This window comes from Tubulanus polymorphus, chromosome 11 (genome assembly GCF_964204645.1).
Source record: "Tubulanus polymorphus chromosome 11, tnTubPoly1.2, whole genome shotgun sequence".
NCBI lineage: Eukaryota > Metazoa > Nemertea > Palaeonemertea > Tubulaniformes > Tubulanidae > Tubulanus > Tubulanus polymorphus.
In genome coordinates this window covers 12,814,168-12,839,461 of record NC_134035.1, presented here as the reverse complement: position 1 = coordinate 12,839,461, position 25,294 = coordinate 12,814,168, and the positions used below count along the sequence as shown (strand labels likewise).

At 39.3% G+C, this 25,294-nt stretch overlaps 1 protein-coding gene across 3 annotated transcripts in view; it reads left to right on the top strand.

The window, feature by feature from the left end:
• Window positions 1–275: 275 nt before the first annotated feature.
• LOC141913411 (MOB kinase activator 2-like) overlaps window positions 276–25,294 on the top strand; it is a 31,221-nt gene continuing 6,202 nt past the window's right edge. Inside the window, exons 1-4 of one of the 3 annotated variants that reach the window (XM_074804944.1) lie at window positions 276–413; window positions 21,541–21,710; window positions 22,714–22,810; window positions 24,660–24,784. In XM_074804944.1, the coding sequence (XP_074661045.1) occupies window positions 397–413; window positions 21,541–21,710; window positions 22,714–22,810; window positions 24,660–24,784 (409 nt within the window). In that variant the 5' untranslated portion in view covers window positions 276–396. Of the gene's footprint in view, window positions 414–12,437; window positions 12,710–19,188; window positions 19,247–21,540; window positions 21,711–22,713; window positions 22,811–24,659; window positions 24,785–25,294 lie in introns of those variants that run through there. The other 2 variants (XM_074804941.1, XM_074804943.1) reach the window with 2 other exon arrangements.

Genomic DNA, 25,294 nt, shown 5'->3' with positions numbered 1-25,294 from the left:
CATTTGAAATTGCAGTTTATTTCACAGAAGCATAATGTAAGCTACATAAAACAAAACGAAATTAGATTCACATTCTTTTTTAATAAGCACAATTACACATATAAAAGAAAAGCTTAATGCGTGAGCCAAGCAGTAGTTGACAGCCGCCCTATTGACAGCTGTCAAATACAGGAACCACGTGCAATTCTTTGTTTATTTACATCCGTTGCATTGTGGGATTGATTTTTGTCAACAAACGGTACAACGCATGCGCGAAACGAGGCCACTTCCGCCATCTTCTGACAGCGAAAAAAACAGGAAGAAAACGGTGAAAATCTCTCGTGTTTTTCGCCCGAATTCAACTTCAAATAAAGAACCGTCAATCTGGAGAAGCTGCCTGATTACGTGAGGGACACCATGGACTGGTTCATGGGGTAAGACGACAATAAAAATACATTCTAATCCAACTTAGTTTCACAAGCTGTGATCTCTCAGCCAGTCTCTCCATCAGCAGCCAGCCAGGAGGGAAGAAAGGATACGTTCCCGGGCATCTATTATTTCTACCTGTTGATTATCACGTTTTTATCGATTCTGTTTCATGTTAATCTCTGTTGAATTCATACATACATAGCCTATGTATATTTAGACACCTGTGAAGAAGAAATGTGCGGAATTTGATTATTATTAACCAGTTCATTTCAATTCAATTTGTTCAATGACAGCGTCCTAATGTCTATTTATTAATTGATGAGACCTGTTTTTCTTGGATATTTTGCTTACTTTTTGGGGTACATACCTCATTTATGTCTTAACAGAATGCCAAAAATCGCGGACAACAACTGAATATCCGATATATTTCCAGTTCTGTACCAATTAGATGGATTGGCAAAAAGACTCCTTAAGTCCAGTTGAATGAGAGAGAAAATCCTCCATTTTGTGAAATTTCTTGGATTTGAACATTGTTACCATGCCTACGCCACCCTGATTTAGTTGTTGAGACCCCACAAGAAAAATAACTTCATTTCGTAGGCATGGTGACAATGTAAAAATTCAAGAAATTTGACAAAATGGAGGATTTTCTCTCTCATTCAACTGGACTTAAGGAGTATTTTTGCCAATCCATCTAATTGGTACAGAACTGGAAATATATCGGATATTCAGTTGTTGTCCGCGATTTTTGGCATTCTGTTAAGACATAAATGAGGTATGTACCCCAAAAAGTAAGCAAAATATCCAAGAAAAACAGGTCTCATCAATTAATAAATAGACATTAGTATAGTAGAGGCCGCCCTAAATAAGCAGTTTCTGGTTGACTGGATAAAGAAAACTTGTTCTTTAATGACACTGGTTCCATTTTGAATTTTAAATTGAAAACCAATCAAAATATAGGCTGTTTCAATTCATGGTTATTTCACCCACACTTTTAATCATTGTCATTCTGTTGCTAGTAGAAAAAATATCATAAAAATAGGTCTCGTCATGCAGCCTACATGTACTTAGGCCTATATATGAGTAATATAAAAGTTCAATCTGTCCCTGGGAAGTGAGGTTCCATCTCTTGTACGGAACAGTCTCTGATTCCGTCCCTGGTAAGTGAGGTTGTACGTTTTGTAAGGAACAGTCTCCGATTCTGGTTGATTCCGTCCCTGGTAAGTGAGGTTCCGGCGTATCTCTTATCCGCTGGTACCTAGAAGGCTTAACTGATTCTGTCCCTGGTAAGCGATGTTGCGGCTGGTGATAGCCGAGAGATGGACAGAGAAACGTGATTTAATCTTCAGTTTGCTGATTACTGTTTGTGTATACTTGATCTCTACTGATTAGTGTCATCAGGCCTATAATTAGTCTACAGTTCATTCCATCCTACCAGAGATACTCTGACAACAGACATCGCTCTTCCAATTCTCAATCCTAGTGCCGCTTACAACCCGACCCCTTCAGACAATCTGTAGCGTGGAACCGTCTCCATAACGTGAAGTCTGGCTGATCAGTTTTAGAAAGTGTGCTGATAGAATGTCTAACACGATAGCAACTGGTCGGTGATTATTGCTGAATTCGATATGAGTGCAATCTACGATTTGTCGTTCATTCTCGATTAGAAATGTCCCTCCTGTGAAGATCTTTAATCAGTAAACAAGTTAAGTTTAAGTCATCGCCTCAACCATTCCATAGCTACGACCACCAGGCTCGTCAGTCAGATAGCCAATAGATAACCGGATAGTAGTGAGCCTGCCAGCTGGCCCTGCCTGCCCGGCCACTCATTGTCCTAGACAACCAGTGGTCAGTCATGTAGAAACCGTTTGTTTGTCAGAACAATGATGATTGGTAGATCACAAGTCAGTTCTGTCTCATTTATTCACGCATAGCCCCCTATCCCTGGCGTACTGAATTATAGAGTGGCAGCTACTCCGATATTTCAATGAAAATTAACTTTGTAAGCATTGCCACTTTGTGTTGAATACGTGTCAAGTGGCTTCCAATTTAAGAGTTTCAATTATCAAACTCTTTTAATATGTAATGTTAGTGGAATCACTGATACACTCCATAAATCCCATTTTATGCAAGTTTTAACGATTTTCTTTATCGCGGTCAAAAGATACAAGGTTTCAGACTATACGGTGACCTTCTTGCGTTGTATCTCATGAAGGGGGATATATTTTGAAGGATTCAAGTCTCAAACATGTTTTACTGTAGTCCAGTAGATTTGAGGAGAGAGTGAGACATGTTTCTGTATCTGCTGCTGCTGGTGCTGTTGCTGCTGCTGCTGTTGGTGCTGTTGCTGCTGATGCTAGATTATTAATGATAGATTGACTTTGCTTGAAAATCCTTACAGATCATTACGGTTCATTAATAAACCCCCTCTCCACCCCTCTGCTCCCCACGCTCCCCGGCCTCCTCCCCAAATGATGTTCTACACAGATTATACATAGCCGAAAAAATCAACTTATCGGTTTTATTCTGTACAAGTATATATTCGCTCTACTAATTATGGTCGATTCGGTATTAACTGCGGTTTGCAGTTCTTAGAAACGTAACAATGAGAAAAGCTGATAATTCATCGACAGATGTAAATGACACTCGATGCAGAGTTAAAGTAATGAGCTTAAAATATGTGGTTAAAATCTAATACCTCGACACAAAAATCAACCTGAATATAAACCACGCAGATATAATGCCTGAACCTTGCCCCCCCTCAGACATTTGACCGGCCTACTTCATTGCCATCTTAAAATTTGTAATCGTCTAGTCTAGAACTTTACCTGGAGATGTTTGTAATTGAATATAGACGGAAGACATTTCATCACCGAACTCGGTACCCAGTTGCACAGTCGCGACTGAAGTCCAAAAGTGGTATAAATCTTGATACTGGTCTTTAGTTGTTAGATTGACTATAGGCCTAGAACTAAGCTGGTCTAAGACTGGTCTTAAATCTAAGACACGACTGTGTAACTGGGTCCAGAAGACTTTAAATTGATAGCTGCACCCATAAGTAAACACCTGTCATACCCTTTTTCAGTGCTTTGAATTTTATTTGAAAAAGGGCGCGCAAATTTTTTGGGGTCTTGTGTGAAAATCTCGTAAAACCTTCCAGGTTTTGGTAGGTCGTCATTGGGTTGCTGCGAGAACTGACCGTGTAGATTTTTGTGCGAATCGTTGCCAGATTCGTATCGCATTCTGATTGAATTTATGCGTTAAAAATCATAATGCACAGATATTGATTTCTGTTGGTATAATAATCATCTCTTACGTCTCTGTCGCGTACGTATATATAAAACGCTAAACATCTGTCACCCCTCGATACGAGTTCCACCGGCCACCGGGGTAGGAAAAACTAGCATTGACGGGAAACCACAGTACCGCGTATAAGTGCGTAGATTGAACACCTGTCCGAACAGGATTAATCAATGAGGATTTTCCCGATGATAAAGGAGATGCTCTTTTAGAACTGATATTGCATTAGTTGTTTAGATTGTTCTATAACCCTGACCAGGATATGACGTGATTTATCGCACAGAACTTTGAATCTAGTCCCGAATCGGAGGAGAATTTTAATCAGTTGTCGCTGGATACAATCAGTTACTATCAGTTCTCTTTACAAAGTTTCATCATCAACACGACAATTTTCACGATTTTATACTGGATATAAAAAACTAACAAGCAGGTTTTCTGGTCTCCAGGAGTTCGTTGTTACGTCGTTCTTCTGTACTGGTTATAACAAACAGATTTTCTGGTGTCTGAAGTTTGTTGTTACGAGGTTCCGCTGTTTATAGAACTATCGGTTATAACGAACAGATTTTTCGGTTTCCTGAAGTTTGGTTATAACGAGGCTCCGCCGTACCTACAGTCGGGGAAGGCATCGTCACGAATTAAATGATATTGAATTGAATTGATGATAGAGAGAGCGAGCATTGATCCATTCAGAGTCTGATTGTCGCGGAACAGATAATAATTATCGTTGTGAAACTGTCGATAAAACGTTCATTAAGTTTCCGCTCGTGTCTCGAGTTGCGTTATCTTCGATGATGATGATAGATTAATTAATGAACTATATTTAACAGTGGTCTGTTGTTTAATGTGTTATATACTGTTGGATATACTGTTAGGAATGTTTACCGTACCATGGAGGTAGGTTTGTTTTACTATCTATCTCCCTACATGAGCTTCGCGAGTCCTCGTCTCATTTTCGTCTCATTTAGGGCCTATGTTAGTTCTTTTGATTTTGATTAGGACTTTCAATTTTTCCACATTTACAAACCGGAGTCTAAAATATTTCGCATTAAAACCTGCTTAATTCGGATCATTTGGGACCAATGATGTAGGCCTACGTAAGTCCGGAACTGGTCTCAAATCTTAAGAATGGTAGTAAATTTTTAGATCGGTCGTTATAGAACCAAAATGGTCTTGAACTGGTCTTAAATCTAAGACATGACTAACCCACGATCAGAATTCTGGATTAAACATCATATTTTACACGCGTAGGTGGATGTAGATAATATCATAATTAAACTGATTGTTATCGAAGCTGCTTTCTTATTCACTGTTCATCGTTGAGCTGAAGATTTGTTGCGTTGGATTCGAAGGTTTTCTTTCAATCTGAAGACTGGGTTCGAAATGAACCACTCCTAATTCTCTTAGGACCGGTTGGAAACAGTCTAATCGAATGATGGGTCTCAAATTTCTTGCTATTTCAGTCCATATAGTTCTGATTTTCATAAAAACTTGCAGAGGTTGTTCGAAGGACGAGACGAGCCTTTTTTCCAAAACAAGCATCAATTTCTCGGCTAAAAAATCATCCATTAGTACATCAGAATAAATGAGGGAAGGGCCCCGGTTCTTAGTTACAGTGAGAAACTCCTCAAACCATATTATTGATAATGGAATCTAATTCAGACGGCTTTCTAGAGGAAAATGATATTTTCAGGTATTTTTTGCTGTGATTCCTTCAGGTGATCAGTCTATATTAATCTATATGTATCGATGTATTATAAGTGATTGATTTTCCGATTGTGTATGCGAGATGGATACAATCAGTTAGTCTGGTGCGATGTACTCAAACTATAGGCTATACCGTATATACACCGGTATGCGAGATGGTTACAGTCAGTCTGGTGCGGTGTACTCAAACTATAGGTTATACCGTATATACACTGGTATGCGAGATGGTTACAGTCAGTCTGGTGCGGTGTACTGGAACTATAGGTTATACCGTATATACACCGGTATGCGAGATGGTTACAGTCAGTCTGGTGCGGTGTATTCGAACTATAGGCTATACCGTATATACACCGGTATGCGAGATGGTTACAGTCAGTCTGGTGCGGTGTACTCAAACTATAGGTTATACCGTATATACACCGGTATGTGAGATGGTTACAGTCAGTCTGGTGCGGTGTACTCAAACTATAGGTTATACCGTATATACACCGGTATGCGAGATGGTTACAGTCAGTCTGGTGCGGTGTACTCAAACTATAGGGTATACCGTATATACACCGGTATGTGAGATGGTTACAGTCAGTCTGGTGCGGTGTACTCAAACTATAGGGTATACCGTATATACACCGGTATGCGAGATGGTTACAGTCAGTCTGGTGCGGTGTATTCGAACTATAGGTTATACCGTATATACACCGGTATGCGAGATGGTTACAGTCAGTCTGGTGCGGTGTACTCAAACTATAGGGTATACCGTATATACACCGGTATGCGAGATGGTTACAGTCAGTCTGGTGCGATGTACTCAAAACTATAGGGTATACCGTATATACACCGGTATGCGAGATGGTTACAGTCAGTCTGGTGCGGTGTACTCAAACTATAGGTTATACCGTATATACACCGGTATGCGAGATGGTTACAGTCAGTCTGGTGCGGTGTATTCGAACTATAGGTTATACCGTATATACACCGGTATGCGAGATGGTTACAGTCAGTCTGGTGCGGTGTACTCAAACTATAGGGTATACCGTATATACACCGGTATGCAAGATGGTTACAGTCAGTCTGGTGCGATGTACTCAAAACTATAGGTTATACCGTATATACACCGGTATGCGAGATGGTTACAGTCAGTCTGGTGCGGTGTATTCAAACTATAGGTTATACCGTATATACACCGGTATGCGAGATGGTTACAGTCAGTCTGGTGCGGTGTATTCGAACTATAGGTTATACCGCATATACACCGGTATGCGAGATGGTTACAGTCAGTCTGGTGCGATGTACTCAAAACTATAGGGTATACCGTATATACACCGGTATGCGAGATGGTTACAGTCAGTCTGGTGCGGTGTACTCAAACTATAGGTTATACCGTATATACACCGGTATGCGAGATGGTTACAGTCAGTCTGGTGCGGTGTACTCAAACTATAGGGTATACCGTATATACACCGGTATGCGAGATGGTTACAGTCAGTCTGGTGCGGTGTACTCAAACTATAGGGTATAATCTCTTTTCAATCTGACTGCACTGCTGTTACTGATCAACTGAATCTATCAATTTAATACCAGCTTACCGACTGCTCTCGGAGAGAGCTTACTTACCTCCCTGAGGGCTTTATACCTCCGTTGTGAGCTAACCTCTAATTACCTATGAGGGCTTACCTATGGCATTACCTCCCTGAGGGTTTACTCTATACGGGCTTTCCTCTCAATCCCTTGATTGGAGTTTTAACCTCCCTGAGCGCTTACCTCTCTATTCTGGCTACCTCTCTTTGGCCTCCGAAGTTTTATGTTTATAACACTTTTCTATTCGATTTATTGTATGGTTGCATTTATACCGATGGAATCAATGATTTTTTCTGACGTATACCTTTGATTTATTTCTGGTTGAGTGATCGATGATAGTGAATGATAGATCTGCAGGGGGAGACACACCCTCGCGAGGGGGAGACACACCCTCGTGAGGGGGAGACACCCTCGCGAGTGTATATGGTGTTATCGTTGATGATATGTGATTTATTGAACTCATAGTACGCTCGTAATAGTAACCTATTTTTAGATGTCATCTAGTTTTGTTTATTTTCTTAATTTCTTAAATTCAATAAATAAAATTTCAATAAATGTTTCAATCAATTCTGCCTTATACCGAGGTAGTTATGTGGCAGAGTCTCACGAAGCTATCAGGTTTGAATCCCTATGAGGCAGGAACGTGGCAGAGTCTCACGAAGCCATCAGGTTTGAATCCCTATGAGGCAGGAACGTGGCAGAGTCTCACGAAGCCATCAGGTTTGAATCCCTATGAGGCAGGAACGTGGCAGAGTCTCACGAAGCCATCAGGTTTGAATCCCTATGAGGCAGGAACGTGGCAGAGTCTCACGAAGCTATCAGGTTTGAATCCCTATGAGGCAGGAACGTGGCAGAGTCTCACGAAGCCATCAGGTTTGAATTCTCACCGAGGCAGGAACATGGCCGAGTTTTGGTTCGAATCGCTGCCATGCGACGTTGATTTCAGATATTTTACGGCGAATTTGATTCGTTCTTTCATCAAATGGATTCGGTATTCATCAGATTTCGAATGTAAAGCTGTTCGTACGATAATATGCAAATTAGAAACTGTGAGTGTCGTTTATTTTCATTTTGAAAAAATTGTCGTAATTTATCATTTGTTAACAGCAGTAGCAGCATATGTATACACTTGTGTTGGGTGCGCCAGGCTATAATGCCTGTATGTATTAGGAACTACTTTTTTTAATCAAACATTTCAGTTTTGAATGTTATTCCGAAATGCGAAATACCCGGTAGTTAAATTATGCAAAAAACACAGAATGACAATCTGTTACACAGAAACAATCTATCTATATCCATATCTGTGTAGGCACAAAGCTGGATACAAATAGAATTGTTTGTGAATTCTGTGATTCCGTAATAGAAACGTTTGTCTCGAATTCATCGTCGTCAGGAGGATTGCTTAATTAAGCTCTTTGTTCTGGACTGCGTATATATATCTCATAATTTTGTTACAATATCGGTGTCCGTGAAGATGATATAATACGGTCCCCTGTTTGGAAACGTTGAATAAACTACACTAGCTCGAGGAAACATTCCACACCATTTTGATTCTTAGTTTGGAATATTTCATAAAAAGAACAAAGGTTTGATTTCGAGTATTAGGATAAAGTCTTAACGTTGAATAAACTACACTAGCTCAAGGAATACAGTATTCCTGAAGATGACTATTTTAGGATATATTGGAAACGTTGAATAAACTACACTAGCTCAAGGAATACAGTATTCCTGAAGATGACTATTAGGATAAAGTTGAAACGCTGAATAAACTACACTAGATCAAGGAATACAGTATTCCTGAAGATAACGATTTTAGGATATATTGGAAACGTTGAATAAACTACACTAGCTCAAGGAATACAGTATTCCTGAAGATGACTATTTTAGGATATATTGGAAACGTTGAATAAACTACACTAGCTCATGGAATACAGTATTCCACAAGATGAGTATTAGGATATAGTTAAAACTACAAGGAAATATTTTAATACTATTTTTCATCCGTATAGTGTGGGATTTTATATAACGGTTATGAACAGAGCGTTTCGTTAATGGCATTCATCAGGATTGATTTTCGAGATACAGTTTAAGAGCTTAAACTGGACAACTTCGTCGATGTTATAAGTTTAAGTAAACTGCACCAAAGACTGTTAGGATATAGTCGACTGAAGATGACTATTAGTATATAGACGTAACATCGGATGAATAGATTTATAGCTGAAAGGAAACTTATCGGACTTTATCTTCCGTTATATTAGTGCGGCATTCTCTATTATATCGTCACAACACTGAATAGTGTTTCATCTATTGGTTAACTGCACCGAAGATTTCGGTTAAACTTTATCCGGAGCTGGGCCCAGTTTTGCGCAGTCGCACCGACTTCAATTCAATATCTGAATCGTGCGATGATCGTATGAAGTTATACTCTATTGGGCGTCGTAACCGGTAACCGGGTTCTGTGATATTTAAGTGAATATCGTCACCTGCTTTCAAACGTATTGGTTTAATTTCAAAACCAGATTAACATCTGTTGATTATTAGAACTATACTATCAACCACTGCACTATATAGGGAGAGAGAGAGTGAGAGAGAGAGAGAGGAGAAGGAGTATTGTCTGTTTATTGCTGTCTCACATCGATGGATTCTAATATCGTAGTTTAATTGTGTTTTCGGAGACAATGCTCTGCTGTTTTTTATCATGAATAAACATCATATGACTTGTATGGATATAATATACGACACTTGCCTTGGCTTCCTCATTATCAGGTACAGTATCAGAGGGAATAATCGGGAGAGGGGGTTATGGGGAGAGGGGTTATGGGGGAGGGAGTAATGGGGAGAGGGGTTATTGGGAGAGGGGTTATGGGGAGAGGGGTTTATTGGGGGATAGAGTTGTTCTAGACACAGATAGGGAGATTAAGAAGGGAACCTCATTTTGTTATAACAAACTCCAGGGCCCAGTTGCGTAGTCACGGCTTAGACTTAAGATCTTAGTCCTATAACCAATCAAACAACTTAACACCAGTCTTAGTTTTTTAGACAATTTTTGGACTTAGTCTCGCTTGAGGAACCAGCCCCGGGGCACCAGAAAATCTGTTGCGGTTATATCCTGTGATATTATTAGATTTATTGTAATAACCAATAAACGGTTGCTATATCGGAGGTCATTAAGATTAGAGCTTAACCCTTGAATGGAAGTACGGAGATTAATATCCACAATTTACTCGATTAGGATGGAGCTGTTTGTCGGGGAACTCGGAGATTCACAACATGTGAGTCTAGAGCTATAGATGATTCGGTCATCGAGCAGTAAATAAACCATTTCTCTCTCCCTCCCTCTCCCTCTCCCTCCCTCTCCCTCACTCTCCCTCACTCTCCCTCACTCCCTCTCGTTCTCCCTCACTCTCCCACCCTCACTCTCCCTCTCTCTCCATCACTGTCTCCCTCACTCTCCCTCTCGTTCTCCCTCACTCTCCCTCTCGTTCTCCCTCACTCCCTCTCGTTCTCCCTCACTCTCCCTCTCGTTCTCCCTCACTCTCCCTCTCGTTCTCCCTCACTCCCTCTCGTTCTCCCTCACTCTCCCTCTCGTTCTCCCTCACTCTCCCTCTCGTTCTCCCTCACTCTCCCTCACTCTCCCTCCCTCACTCTCCCTCCCTCACTCTCTCTCCCTCACTCTCCCTCTCGTTCTCCCTCACTCTCCCTTTCTCCCTCACTCTCCCTCTCTATCCCTCCCTCACTCTCTTTCATTTCCAAATCATAGATATTTACACCCTAGATTTAGACATGTTTTGTGTGTGATTATGAATCCAGGGATTATAATTCTATGAATTGCGTTGTGTATATATTTAATCCTCATGAGGCACGTGCGCACGTGTGTCTCATTCTCTCTATGTATCGGTGGTCGGTCGGGTCGGCGTCATATGTTCTCAGTTTTATACGGTCTATTTTTATTGGTCCTCGACTATGTCACCCGATAACAGAGAACCAGGCAAAGTGCCAAACCTGCCCTCGCACGGTATATAGATATATATATATATATATATATATATATATATATATATATATATATATATATATATATATATATATATATATATATATATATATATATATATAAACACCTCCACCTATAAACGATTCGATTTTCGTTTTTTTTTATTCGAAATACATTTCACACTTTTTCAATTGATTTTATTTATTTTTCTCTGGTTGTTGTTTTTTGAGTCAATAATCAGTTTTCAATAGCGAGCGAGCGAGCGTCGTTTGAATGTTTGTTTTGTGATTATCAGTTCACACTCTGATGACACAGTTTTCTATTCGTGACGAAATTGCCGTCGATCGAAATATCTTCATTTCTCTGAAATCGATAACGATTATTGACGTAAATCTAGGGTTTTTACTAAAAGGATTTTTAAACGATTTGAAATTTCTCGAGTCGTTGCGTCGACCGTAAGATTGATAAGATTGCGAGGAATTTGTTGAATTCTGTCAGTGGCGTCGGGAGCTGTTGGACGCGGTTCTGACGAGTTGAAAATCATTGTCAACTCGATCTGGGAAAAGTTTCATGATATTTATGATATTTCTTTATTTATCTCCTTTTTGCAAATAGATTTTATACAATTTCATAAGAATTCGAATTAGAATTCGAATTCATCCCTCGACTCTCAAACTGACCATCGTTCATTATCATTTTGTAAGGTTTCTTTGAAAGGTCAAATACTTCCTACTTTTTGAGATTTACTTTCCAAATCATACTTTTTTATATAGATGAGGACCTGGGATCAGCCTTATAGAAAAAAATCACTCATTTGACAAAAATGTAATATTCCTGATCAAGTATTATATATACATCAGTAAATCGGTTTCTTTCCGTATGAATGGAGGAGAGAGGCCAGAAAAGAACCTTCTAACCTCAAAGTAAAAAAAAAAACAGAATCATTTCGTCTACGAAATCGGGAATGAATTCGTCGAATATCGATAATGAAAGATGTCGTCAACACAAGAGTTTAGGTTTAGAATGATAGTAGGTGGATGGTTCAGGATACGGCTGGGTTTAACTGATCAGAGCTCGTTACGACAATAGATAATTAGATAATAGCCGTTTAATATTATGAAAATTACGACGATAACTACAATCAAATATTCAATCAAACGGTCGTTATCAACGGTTAATTAAGTTAATTAGAGATAATTACTAAAAAAGCGGTCATATATAAATATAGAAATGATTAATGCGTGGCGGTGTGTAAGAGGGAGAGAGAGAACCACGGGTATGAGATCAGCTGAGTGTATAAACATCTGCCTTATTTATAGATCGCGCGTTACGATTGGTTGAAACGAGACACACACCCTATTCGCTATTGGTCGATTACTCATAGCTGACTATCACCCCATGTACAACCACATGCTTCCCGTAGTCTCATTTTGTGTTTACGCTTTTTAGACGAGAGAGTTGATTTGTCAGCGAGTACTTTGCGTTTGTTCCTGCGCGGACTTTTAAGTTTCGAGAATTATTTCAGTAAAACTGATTTTCGACGAGAAATCTGAAATGTACCGATTCTAATTCGGATGTTAATAACGTTAGACTGAATCGCGGTGTTTCGATTAACGGACCCTATCGCTATCTCGATCTCGCTCTCTCACAAATGGTCATGGAAATATTACATGTCGGGATGAAACACGGCCGATCGTCGGCTAAGTACATATTTAATATGTTACCATGGTGAGTGATCAGTTTTATCCTCTGTTTACATTGTCTTCATTCAATATCTTCCTCTTTACTATATATGAAACTCTGAGTGAGTAGTACCAGACAGTTGTCAGGGTACCCCCTATAACGCCGCCGTTCCAGATGACAAAAGCTAGTTACCTATAAACCAGACTAGACTAGACTGGTTTTTTTTTCTTTTCACTTTTCAATGGAATCCAATATTTTTAATGTTTTTGTTTAGTGTAGCAGTTAGGCGTTTACTATTAGCAGTGTCTGAACTGACAAAAACGAGGAAAAACTATGTATAGGCATTATCTGTCGCTGTTAGTCACTATACATCAGTACCCTGTGTAATCCAGAGCTACAGAATACAGTGTTATCCTGATATACCCTGTGCCCACTTTGAGGAACTTGAGCTAATTCTTAATAGGGCTAGGAGAGTTGACCTGTATAATCAGCCCTGGGACGTGGTATTCTTGAGTTGGGACAGGGTAACCTAGATCTGGGACGTGGTATTCTAGGGCTGGGACATGGTATTCTTGAGTTGGGACAGGGTAACCTAGATCTGGGACGTGGTATTCTAAGGCTGAGACATGGTATTTTAGATCTGGAACGGGATAATCCTGATGATGCAACAGTTTTCTTTAGTTTGTGACACAATCATGACTCAACTCAGTCAGTCATTCATTCCCCACCCTACGACTGACTGCACGACTCAAACTGCAATCGATTCATAGAAACTGCCGCTTTATTCCGACTAATCGCTTTCAAATTGATCCGTCATGTACTAGGCCTATATAGCGCCGTTTCCTGGAAAAATCTACCTCCGTATTTTCCTAGAAGAGAAGAGAGCTGCAGGAAAGAAATATAAATCCAGCACCTCCGGTCGGTCGGTCGGTTCTGTCTATCTGTGGTTTGTGGTTTCCTCACTTGTGGTTTCCTGTGTTTGTGAACGAAACACAACAACAAAAGTTGGCATGTTTTCAATCAAAACTAAATTTCAGTGCAGCGGACTCAGGGGGTACTCAGCGGACTCAGGGGGTACTCAGCGGGCTCAGGGGGTACTCAGCGGACTCAGGGGGGTACTCAGGGGGTACTCAGCGGACTCAGGGGGTACTCAGCGGACTCAGGGGGTACTCAGCGGACTCAGGGGGTACTCAGCGGACTCAGGGGGTACTCAGCGGACTCAGGGGGTACTCAGCGGACTCAGGGGGTACTCAGCGGATATGATTGATATATTTATTTCTCCTTGATTCAATACGATACAAAAATCTTATAAATCTTATTCAAATTAGTTCTTACAGATTCTTTGGAGGGGACGACAGAGGAGCCATTGGCCTGTGGAACATTGACCTCTGGGCCCCGAAAATGTGTATTGATAGTCTATTCATAAAGCATAAAATTGCTGTGAAATTAAGCCGTTAATTGACACATTGTTTTTAAGATATTTATTGCATTCTTAGCCATGAATGCATGAATATGAATATGAGTGGTGGTCTCAGGTGGTTCCAGGGGTGGTTCCAGGCGTGGTTCCAGGCGTGGTTCCAGGCGTGGTTCCAGGCGGACACGGATTTGTCACCCCAAATGAATTTCAGTTCACTGTATATTCACGAACTATTGATAAAGCGTTTAATTATTGTCGTATGAAGTTGTCGTAAAGTGATTTGCTGTTTAAGACGGTTATTCATGTCCACTGTGCATGAGTATAATGTGTGCGGGGCCTGGATGTCACCCCACTTTATTCACACCATTGAAAGAGAGAGAGATCACTGAGTATTTTTAGTCATCGTACGAGAGAGAACTACTCGCCGGAAAAACGTTTTTAAAAAGCGGAGAAACATTTGACAGCCGTTTGGCACTCGTTCAAATTTTATTGCATGATATATTCATGTATCACATATTCATTCATTCGATCTGAGACTTCAATCATTTACGATAAGAGATCTGGACTCAGATCCACGGTTCAGGATCCAGCTCCACTCTTCAGTACTCAGCTCCACAGTTCAGGATCCAGCTCCACTCTTCAGTACTCAGCTCCACAGTTCAGGATCCAGCTCCACTCTTCAGTACTCAGCTCCACAGTTCAGGATCCAGCTCCACTCTTCAGTACTCGGCTCCACAGTTCAGGATCCAGCTCCACTCTTCAGTACTCGGCTCCACAGTTCTGGACCCAAATCCACAGTACTGGACAAGGCTCCATAGTTCATGATCCGGTCCCACATGTCAGGATCAAGTTCCACAGTTTTGGCTCCAGTTCCAAAGTTCTGAGCCCTGTTCCACAGTTCCGAAGCTAGCTCTGCGGGTTCTTGGTTAGAAATTTGTTGGGCGACAGTCAGGAGTTCTAGATCAGTTCCACAGTTCTCTAGATTATTTCATTTTCAATGTCTTATCCTGGAAGGAAGATTGCAAAACAGGTCGAGACAATGCAACATAACTGGTCAATGCGAATTTGTTTTAACTTATGCAATTTCCACAAAGATCTAAATCTATTCAGTCTGATATATAGACGATTGTTAGAATAATCAGCTGTTTCCTCTGAATGACCTAAATCCATGTATTCCAATGATTTCAATATACATAATTTCGAATGTGACAGGTGTGAATAGATTTGAATGGACTCGGTTCTCAGCTGTTTGTATTTGTGTGGGTGGTAGTTATCAAAATTCATCAGTTTTAGATAGAAGAGTTGGTGAAAATTGGACCACAGACAGGTGTGGTCACTGTCCCGGAAAAACCGGAGAACTCAGGAAATCTAGAAACAAAATTAGGAATTTGATGAATTGGTGGACTGTGTGTTACTTTTTAACTAAGTTATTCGGGAGAAATGAATAAATTGTAACAAAAATTTCTAAACCATGAAACTTCTCCATTTACCCGCAGTAGATTCATTCACAGCGTATTATAACAGGGTCGTGTTCCACAGTTGTGAGTTCAGATTTGAATCGCTGAGTTAAAACATTGAAAATTAACCGATTTTACTCAAGAGTCAACTCTAACTCAGAGACTATGAAACTAGATCGAGTGAATTAATGAAATGGGAAAGGGGGAAAGTTGTCACCCTGACGGACAAAAATGTAATATTCCTGATCAAGTACGTGTATTCTATACTCTATATCGTGGTGCAATATGATGAGTATAGAATGATCGAGTGCCTGGTATTTTATCATCACTAGTTCTGCCGACCATTGCGGAAACGTCGATGCCTGGATTTAGAAAAAAAACCACCCATCACCCATCGAATTCTTTCCCTCAAAAAAAAAAAACGAGCCGCGATTAATGTATCAATTTTATCATCATTCGTTAATAAGAAATTCTTGCGCTGTTTTCGGCGCGAGTTAATTTGTAATTCGCACGTCTCGCTACTGGGGGTATTTCTTAGTTTTTTTTTTTTCGTAGCGATCAAATATGAAGTGTTGTTATTTGCTGTAGAGATTTTACATTCTTTGAGAAAGTGATTTACATAGGAAAATAACCCTTGATAAAACACTGTAAGTCCGTGTAGTAATGAACTAATAAAATCTCACGCTGAGAATGAACTGTTTTCTGTAATGTAGAGTTACCTGCTGTCAAAAATATATAAAGAGGTATTTTTGATGCACTTCATCGATGATCTCCAAAACTATTCGTGAAGATGACCATCAAGATGAAGTTGAAACGTCGAATAAACTGCTACTAGTTCGAGGAAATATTTCTTTTATTCGTAGCGTGGAATTTTATATGAAAATACGCAGTTATTCTGCAGGGATGTGAATTATTTTCTAGTTCAGTTCAGGTGCCTGGTAATGGTATATTTAGTTCGGACATCGTTGTCGTTAAAGGTGCTATTCAAACTGAACTTACGAAAACAGAATTCCCGGAAGTTTCGATTAATTCTTGCTTTGTATATTTCGAGCGACTGACCGGGTGACTGCCAGGTGTCAACGCCGCAATTATCGGAATCTAGAGAAATAAGATTAAAAAAAACAAATCTTTGTCGAGCGAGGAGAAAAGGTTTTTATCTCGCTTTCATGTGGAGACTTTTCTACCTTCGATAACGGCAGCGAGGACAACCTGCCTGTAGGACAAAATCAGGTGGAAAGGTTGACCCGTGGTCACTCTTAATGGTCAATGTTTATGCACTGTAGCATAATGAACACTGATTCGATTTTTCTGAGAAGTCTTTGACCACTAGACACAAAAGGTTTCATGAAGTTCAGGCTAGTGGTTAGCCGTACGTGGAGAGTGTAGGATCTACACTCTCCGTGTATATGTTGGACCATTTAGATCGGTCAACATAAAACTAATGGAAATTAGATGAAAAATGTTCGTTCTTTGAAATGGCCCCTGAATCCTTCTTACGTTTTCAATCAAAATATTCATCATCGCTGTTGCTCTATATTTTGGAAATTTCTCTGTTTTCTGATTTCCTGGAAATTTCATCGAAATTCTCTGAACTGTAACGACAGGACCGTAACGACAGGACCTCACCGGGCAATTCCCGTGATTCGTTAATTAATCCGTCTATTTACACGTTACTCAAAATGTTAATTAGTAAATTTTAGCTCGGGGACTTTTTTCCAAATCGGATGAGGAAAAAAAGCTCGAGACTGGAATTTTTCTCGAGCACGCCGACGACCTTTTACATTTAAAGCGACATTTTTCAGTCTATATCTGGAGTAGTAGATCATAAAGAGATGAATTGCCTTTTTAAAAATAAGTTGGACTTTGTTGACATTCAACTACATTTTTCCATTCAGGTGCCTGAAATGTCAATTTGTATGTATTTGATAACACAGGATTTTGGACTCTTTTGTGATACAGAATTCTGTTGATCTCGTCGTGAGGTTTTGACGCCGATAATGTTTGATTTATGAGGGGAATTCACCGATGATTTTGTCGTAATCTTTAATCAGAATTTTAGTCGCCAGTTTTGATATGTTCGAGTGTTATCAGTTATAAGGGCGTGTTCGATGAGTTTTTTTTCTAAAATTGGCGTCACTCCGGTAGCGATGCATTCGGCGTATAACTGTATTTCAGGGAATCAGAGAAAACTTTTACAGTTTTTATCATAAACTTGGAAAACTCAGATAATTCAGATAATGTTATTGTTTCTTAATCAGTACGTGATACAATTGAAAATGAATGAATTGTAACATTTTGATACTAGAAATTACTCTGATTCACTGGATTCCATTTATACCTGACAAAAATAAGATTATTCAGGGAGATTTCGGAAAAAAAGGTTCTAAATTTACATATATTCGATTTATTCAGTACGCACAAACAAATTAGAATGAGCAATGACCCCTGGCGGGCCGGATCCTGGGTCTGATTCGGGGTGGGGTGCTTAAAGAAATAGAGCATTTATGCGATTGATAAAAGGGGAATTCGGCACCTTTGTTTCATAAAAGTTTGAGGGTAGGAATTATTTATTTCGAAATCTAAACGGTGAACTATAAACCGACTCCTCGTTGTTTGAAGTCTGTTTCTGTATGAATAAGATTCAGAATTTTCCTTCGCATCAAAGCAGAATAAATGACATTGTAAAAAAGTAGAGCGATATTTTTTTTCCACGCTGTATGATGATGATGATGATGCACCTGTGTTATGGTGTGCACCTGTTCAGTACTGCAGTACCAGCGTTCGCCGGTACCAGCACCACCCCTACCCGCCCGCCCGCCTGCCCGGTTAATGTACGTTGTGTTTTTTTTATCTAAGTGATTCAACCGTATGAAAATAACTTCATCATTACGTATGAAATGTCTGAGAGCGTAATGTTTATCAATATCAATGAGGGGAGAGTTGACTTCTGACTCGAGATATACAACCAGCTGATTTACTACATTCTAAGAGCTTCAGATATAACCCCCTCCCCCACCACCCCTGAATTTTAAAGCGTCTCAAAATGTCAGCCTGAAAAATTCCCGAATGCCCGTTTTCAATAAAACTAAATTTCGAAATTTCTAAACAGGCAATTTTTCCCTGAAGTCCGGAGTGGAATGTCTTTGCTTGAACCTAATTTCCAACTCTGTTGGGGCCCCTCCGTCGCACCTTTATCTTCTGGATACCCCTTTCACATTTCTCTGGGTACGCGCTTGTGTACATTTATCGTGAAGGAAAATATTTCTTCCTTAAACTCGATTATTTCGCTAGGTTTTTTTTTTAAATGTCTGATTCACGGCGAGCTCTTTAGATTAATCCTTAAAGACAGTCAGGAATTCGTCTTGTGTTGACTAGTACAACTCCAATCTTGTGGCAAATCATTTTTTGCATGAATCATGCAACTTTTTTTTAAGAAAAGGCAAAAATAAGTTCAAATTCCGCGTATAACCCAGGTTTAATTGATTTGCGGAAAATTTTATGAATATTTTAACTGGGAGCTATTTTCGGAAATAGAAATACGTAGGGAACTTATCAGTAGGGATAATGAGTCATTGGTCTTTATGTTATTGTAAATGATTGATATCATATTGATAATGTATTGTCTGGATTTGATCAGTAATTTGTTTTAGTCGGAGCATGGACAGATTATATGTCCATGGTCAGAGCAATGCCTTGCTATAGTTTCATGTAAGTAGAATCAGTTTTTAGGTATACAGACTCATTACAGCTCATCAGTATCTGTCAGCTCAGTTAACTGTCTAAAATTCTCGTTTTTAATGAAATGCTTAAAGTTTTTAAATGCAGAGCTGCCTAACAGTATTTGTTACTATTTTATGATGAGAAATACTGATTTGATTTATTTGATGCATACAGAAATATGAAAGATGTTACTGAGGGTCTTACTGTTGATTACTGATTAATTTGAACAGAAATATGAAAGATGTTACTGAGGGTATTACTGTTGATTACTGATTAATTTGAACAGAAATATGAAAGATGTTACTGAGGGTCTTACTGTCGATTACTGATTAATTTGAACAGAAATATGAAAGATGTTACTGAGGGTATTACTGTTGATTACTGATTAATTTGAACAGAAATATGAAAGATGTTACTGAGGGTCTTACTGTCGATTACTGATTAATTTGAACAGAAATATGAAAGATGTCACTGAGGGTCTTACTGTTGATTACTGATTAATTTGAACAGAAATATGAAAGATGTTACTGAGGGTCTTACTGTTGATTATTGATTAATTTGAACAGAAATATGAAAGGTGTAACTGAGGGTCTTACTGTTGATTACTGATTAATTAGAACAGAAATATGAAAGATGTTGCTGAGGGTCTTACTGTTGATTACTGATTAATTCGAACAGAAATATGAAAGATGTTACTGAGGGTCTTACTGTCGATTACTGATTAATTTGAACAGAAATATGAAAGATGTTACTGAGGGTCTTACTGTCGATTACTGATTAATTTGAAAAGAAATATGAAAGATGTTGCTGAGGGTCTTACTGTCGATTACTGGTTAATTTGAACAGAAAAATGAAAGATGTTACTGAGGGTCTTACCGTTGATTACTGATTAAACATTGTTTTTCATATTTCAATGACATTACTTAAAAAAATTTGTTACTGATAGCACTTTTCAGAGATTGGCAGCCGTGTATTTGGTCTGTTCGAAGCAGTTTTCTGGGTCCCATTCTCTATTTTCAGATATAGAGCAGTCAACTGCAAACTAACTTATTGCAATTTTTTAGTTAATTTTTTTGAGTCTCAGTGATGAAAAGTTCTACACATTTTGAATGTCTTTTTTTCATTACCACCTTGGGAGAGATCAATGAGGACAAATTCAGGGTAGTAGATTCGCGCTCCCGATGCCCCACCCCTGATGCCCCACCCCTGATGCCCCACCCCTGATGCCCCACCCCCGATGCCCCACCCCTCTTGAGCTATTGAAGTTTAGATGGTTGAGTATTTTTGTGTGTGTTCACAATAAAGAATAGAAAGTTTCAATGAGACCGAGCTGTTCGCTGTACTAAGCTGTACGACGCTGTACATTGTGCAATCTATGACTGATAATGGGCCACTTTTAGCTATGACTCATTATATATCAATATGTAAAGACTGACCCTGGATGACCCACCCCGGGCTCGCCCGATATTACCAACCAACGCTGAACTTGTTTGTACAAATATCAACGACGATATTTGTAATGTTTACCTATGTATGATTTCTATATGGTTTTGTCGTATTGTCGATGTTTTTATTCACCCCGGGGGGGAACTCTGGGGACTCCCGTCGTCGTTGAGGATCTATCGATAATGTTTCGTTTGTATAAAGGATTATTTGTATTTTTGGCGCTGTATTATTTCTATAGACGGTAAGAGAAGCAGCAAAATAACGATATATCAAATTTTAGAATCCGTTTTAAGCCGAGTTAAAATGATGTTTGAAAATGAACTAATAATTTTGAACCATGTCGAATCTGTCTAACAACTGGTTTTTGGCGTCTAAATGTTTGAGTTCAACTCTACAAATCCACTTCAAATATTTGATTTAACTGAAATCCAAATATTGCGCTTGAGGATTTATTATTTTAAGAATTTATTATCGCACTCATCAAACTTATACCTCCAGAGGTCACCATTTAAACAGCCACGGCAGTCCAGGTCAATCTAACAACTTAAGACCAGTCCAAGGCCTTGTGGTTCCAAAGCCAATTTAACTACATAAGACCACTCTAACAACTTTAGGAAGGTCTTGAGATATAGACTATTTTTGGATTGTGATACTGTCCCTGGGGTCCGTAGCAAAGTCCGAAAGTCATTAGATGTTATTGTTATTAGGTTGGCTATAAGTTGTTGGTCTTGGACTGGTCTTTGAGTCTAAGCCGTGACTATGGAATCAGCCCCTGACTTGTCTTATTTCTATCTACATTGTCTAATAGTATTTGTATATTTGTTGTGTATTTTCAGGAAAGGTCGTAAGAAAGATAAAGATTCCCCTTCACCGGCTCAGGATGAATTTCATTTATACATGGAAGAACAATACGTGAAAGATTGCAGCGTTTGTGATATTGAACACTTAGAACGACTTGTAACATTACCTCCAGGACTGTGTTATCATGAATGGTTAGCCACTCACAGTAAGTGAATACCACACCCACCGTGGGGGGGGGGGGGGTGCTACACCGACCACCCGACCGCCCGACCACGGTGGCAGAGTAGCGGGGGAGTGTTAGATTCTATAGTTGCAGAACTGTTCGTGATTTTTAGTATTTTGTTACGGTACTTTGTCCCACTGATTTGATTTATTTGATGCATACAGAAATATGAAAGATGTTACTGAGGGTCTTACTGTCGATTACTGATTAATTTGAACAGAAATATGAAAGATGTTACTGAGGGTCTTACTGTTGATAACTGATTAATTTGTACAGAAATATGAAAGATGTTACTGAGGGTCTTACTGTTGATAACTGATTAATTTGTACAGAAATATGAAAGATGTTACTGAGGGTCTTACTGTTCATTACTGATTAACTTGAGCAGAAATATGAAAGATGTTACTGAGGGTCTTACTGTTGATTACTGATTAATTTGTACAGAAATATGAAAGATGTTACTGAGGGTCTTACTGTTCATTACTGATTAACTTGAGCAGAAATATGAAAGATGTTACTGAGGGTCTTACTGTTGTTACTGATTAACTTGAGCAGAAATATGAAAGATGTTACTGAGGGTCTTACTGTTCATTACTGATTAACTTGAGCAGAAATATGAAAGATGTTACTGAGGGTCTTACTGTTGTTACTGATTAACTTGAGCAGAAATATGAAAGATGTTACTGAGGGTCTTACTGTTGATTACTGATAATTATAACATTTTCTTTAATATTGCAATAAAATTACTGAAAAAAATTCAATTTGTTACTGGCAGCCCTTTTAAGAGATTGGCAGCCCTGTGGTGGCTTTGCTCACAATTCCCTAATCTACCATCAAAAATTCTAGTTGTTGGGGACTGGCTCGCTTTGAACCTGATCAATGTTGGGATGCGGGTCGGATTGGGTCAGGCTGGGTCAGACAGGGGTTCTTTTTCTACATTAAGTGCGAATCGATTTTTAATCACCTGTTTTTTATTTTTTTGCAGCGATCTCATTTTTTGAACATATCAACTTGTTATACGGTACAATATCGGAATTCTGTACGGCTAATGAATGCACGGCGATGACTGCACCTTATAATACGTATGTATCCCTATATATCATATACTCCTCAAATCATATACCTCTAGATCATATACCCTTTAAATCATATACTCCTTAAATCTACCCCTCAAATCTACCCCTCAAATCTAATCCTCAAATATACCCCTCAAATCTACCCCTTAAATCATGTACAATCCCTCAAATCTACCCCTCAAATCATATACCCCTTAGATCATGTACAACCCCTCGAATATAACCCTCAAATATACCCCTCAAATCTACCCCTTAAATTATATACCCCTTAAATATACCCCCTAGATATACCTCTCAAATATACATCTTACCGGTAAATCATATACCCCCTTCCAATCATATATTCCATAAATCTACCCCTTAAATATACCTCTCAAATATAACCCTCAAATCATATACCCCTTAAATCATGTACAACCCCTCAAATCTACCCCTCAAATATACCTCTCAAATTTACCCCTTAAATCATATACCCCTTAAATCATGTACAACCCCTCAAATCTACCCCTCAAATATACCAATTCAAATCTACCCCTTAAATCATGTACAACCCCTGAAATCTACCCCTTAAATCTACCCCATAAATCGACCCCTCAAATATCACTCTCAAATATAACCCTCAATTCTACCCCTTAAATATACCTCTCTAATATACCTCTCTAATATACCTCTCTAATATACCTCTCTAATATACCTCTATAGTTCCATATAGATTTGTGTTAAAAATTTGGCTTTCAGAGTTGATACATTGAAAGTCAACTTATTTTGACTCTGAAAAATGTAAATTTCACCCTAGAATTGTGGATTTACAGCCACGATTTGGTTCCTTTTGTTCTCGTTCGAAAGTGAAAGGGGACTCCAGGGTCGGAAATGTACTAATTTACAACTGAGAACGTTGAGATCCGGTCCTGATCATTTTGGTCGTGAGAATTTCCGGTGACAGAAGTAACTACATTAGAGCGAGCTTTACAAGGATTGTTATCTTAATAAATCCCCGTCTCAAACCCTGATAAACAACTAGAAATTGTGATTATCAGTAGTAAGTGGTTTAACATAACTCGGTACGATATCCGATCTATGTATGATATATACCGTGTATTGATAAACCAATTACCGCACAAATTGTAGGTTCCTTCTCTCTCCCGTTCTCTCTCCTCTCTCTCTTCTCTCCCTCTCTCTCTTCTCTCCCTCTCTCTCTTCTCTCCCTCTCTCTGAACTCGGAGCTCTCAGCGAAAGAGAGAGAGAGAGCAATTAACTTATATTATCGTATAATAGCATTGTTTACTTCAGTTTATACCGAGAGACATTATGTAATAGTATCAGCCTCCGTAATGAAGTTAGCATCAGTCGGTAAAACGGTTTATAATTGAACTGGGAGAAATGTGGTCATTAGTGAGATATCGGTAATATCCTAAACCGCACAGTGTGGGAGATGGTGGGGGGTTGGGGTGATGGGATGAATTGGTTTGAATTCCAATGATGAAAACCAAACATCTTTGGACCAGTTTTATAGACTGGTAGGGCTGAACTAATGAATTGAGTTAACCCCCTGGGGCCAGTTGCTCAAAAGTCGGTTAAAGATAACCAGTGGATAGATACCATAGTAACAATAAACTTTTAATTGTCACTATGTCAACCATCAACTGGTTAACTCTAAACAACTTTTGAGCAACTGGCCCCTGGTTAAAGTTAATGCCACAAGTCAGTTTTATAGACAAGAGCGTTCAGTTTTCACTGAGGGATCTTCACTAGAGACTACTGTTAACTTCTAGTAGAATTCAGGGTTTCTGGCGGTAAATCTGAGGGTTCTTGTGTGAAACATTAAGTTAAATAATCTGTTTGATTTTCTTTCCAGACAATTTATGTGGTTAGATGAGAAGGGTAAGAAATGTCGTTGTGCAGCTCCTCAGTATATAGACTATGTGATGACTTATATACAGACTTTGATAGCTGATGAATCTGTTTTCCCGACCAAATTCGGTAAGTATCGATCCACCTTCCTTACGCCCCCTTAGACCCTCACTCACACCCACCCCCTACGGCCCCTAGTCCTCTCCGACCCCAGTTTCTATAACAGGTAGACAGGCTGATTTAGGGGGGTAGTCTCTGGGGTCTGGACCCTGCTTTCCCATCAAGGTTGCCCATTTCTTTAAGACAGAGATTGTATAAAAACTATTAATTTGACGCTCATCCATTCATTAGATCTTTTAGGGTTTATTTCTTCAAAAATATCTAATACCATGGGAGGGACCCGCTTGTGACCATTGACATGGCTGCTATATCCAATATAGGTATTGGTCTAAGGCCATTACTTGCCTCGTCAAACCATGGCTCTTAGTTTCTCCTGAACCTACTGAAAGGTCCCTTTGAACCTATTGAGATTTTCGTGGTCAATGATTCTTCTCTGGACTCACCCTTCAATCAGGAAGGTATGCTGACCCTGTCCTATGTGGCGCTTGGCGCGTTTAGGGTTAAAATATTCGAGGTGCA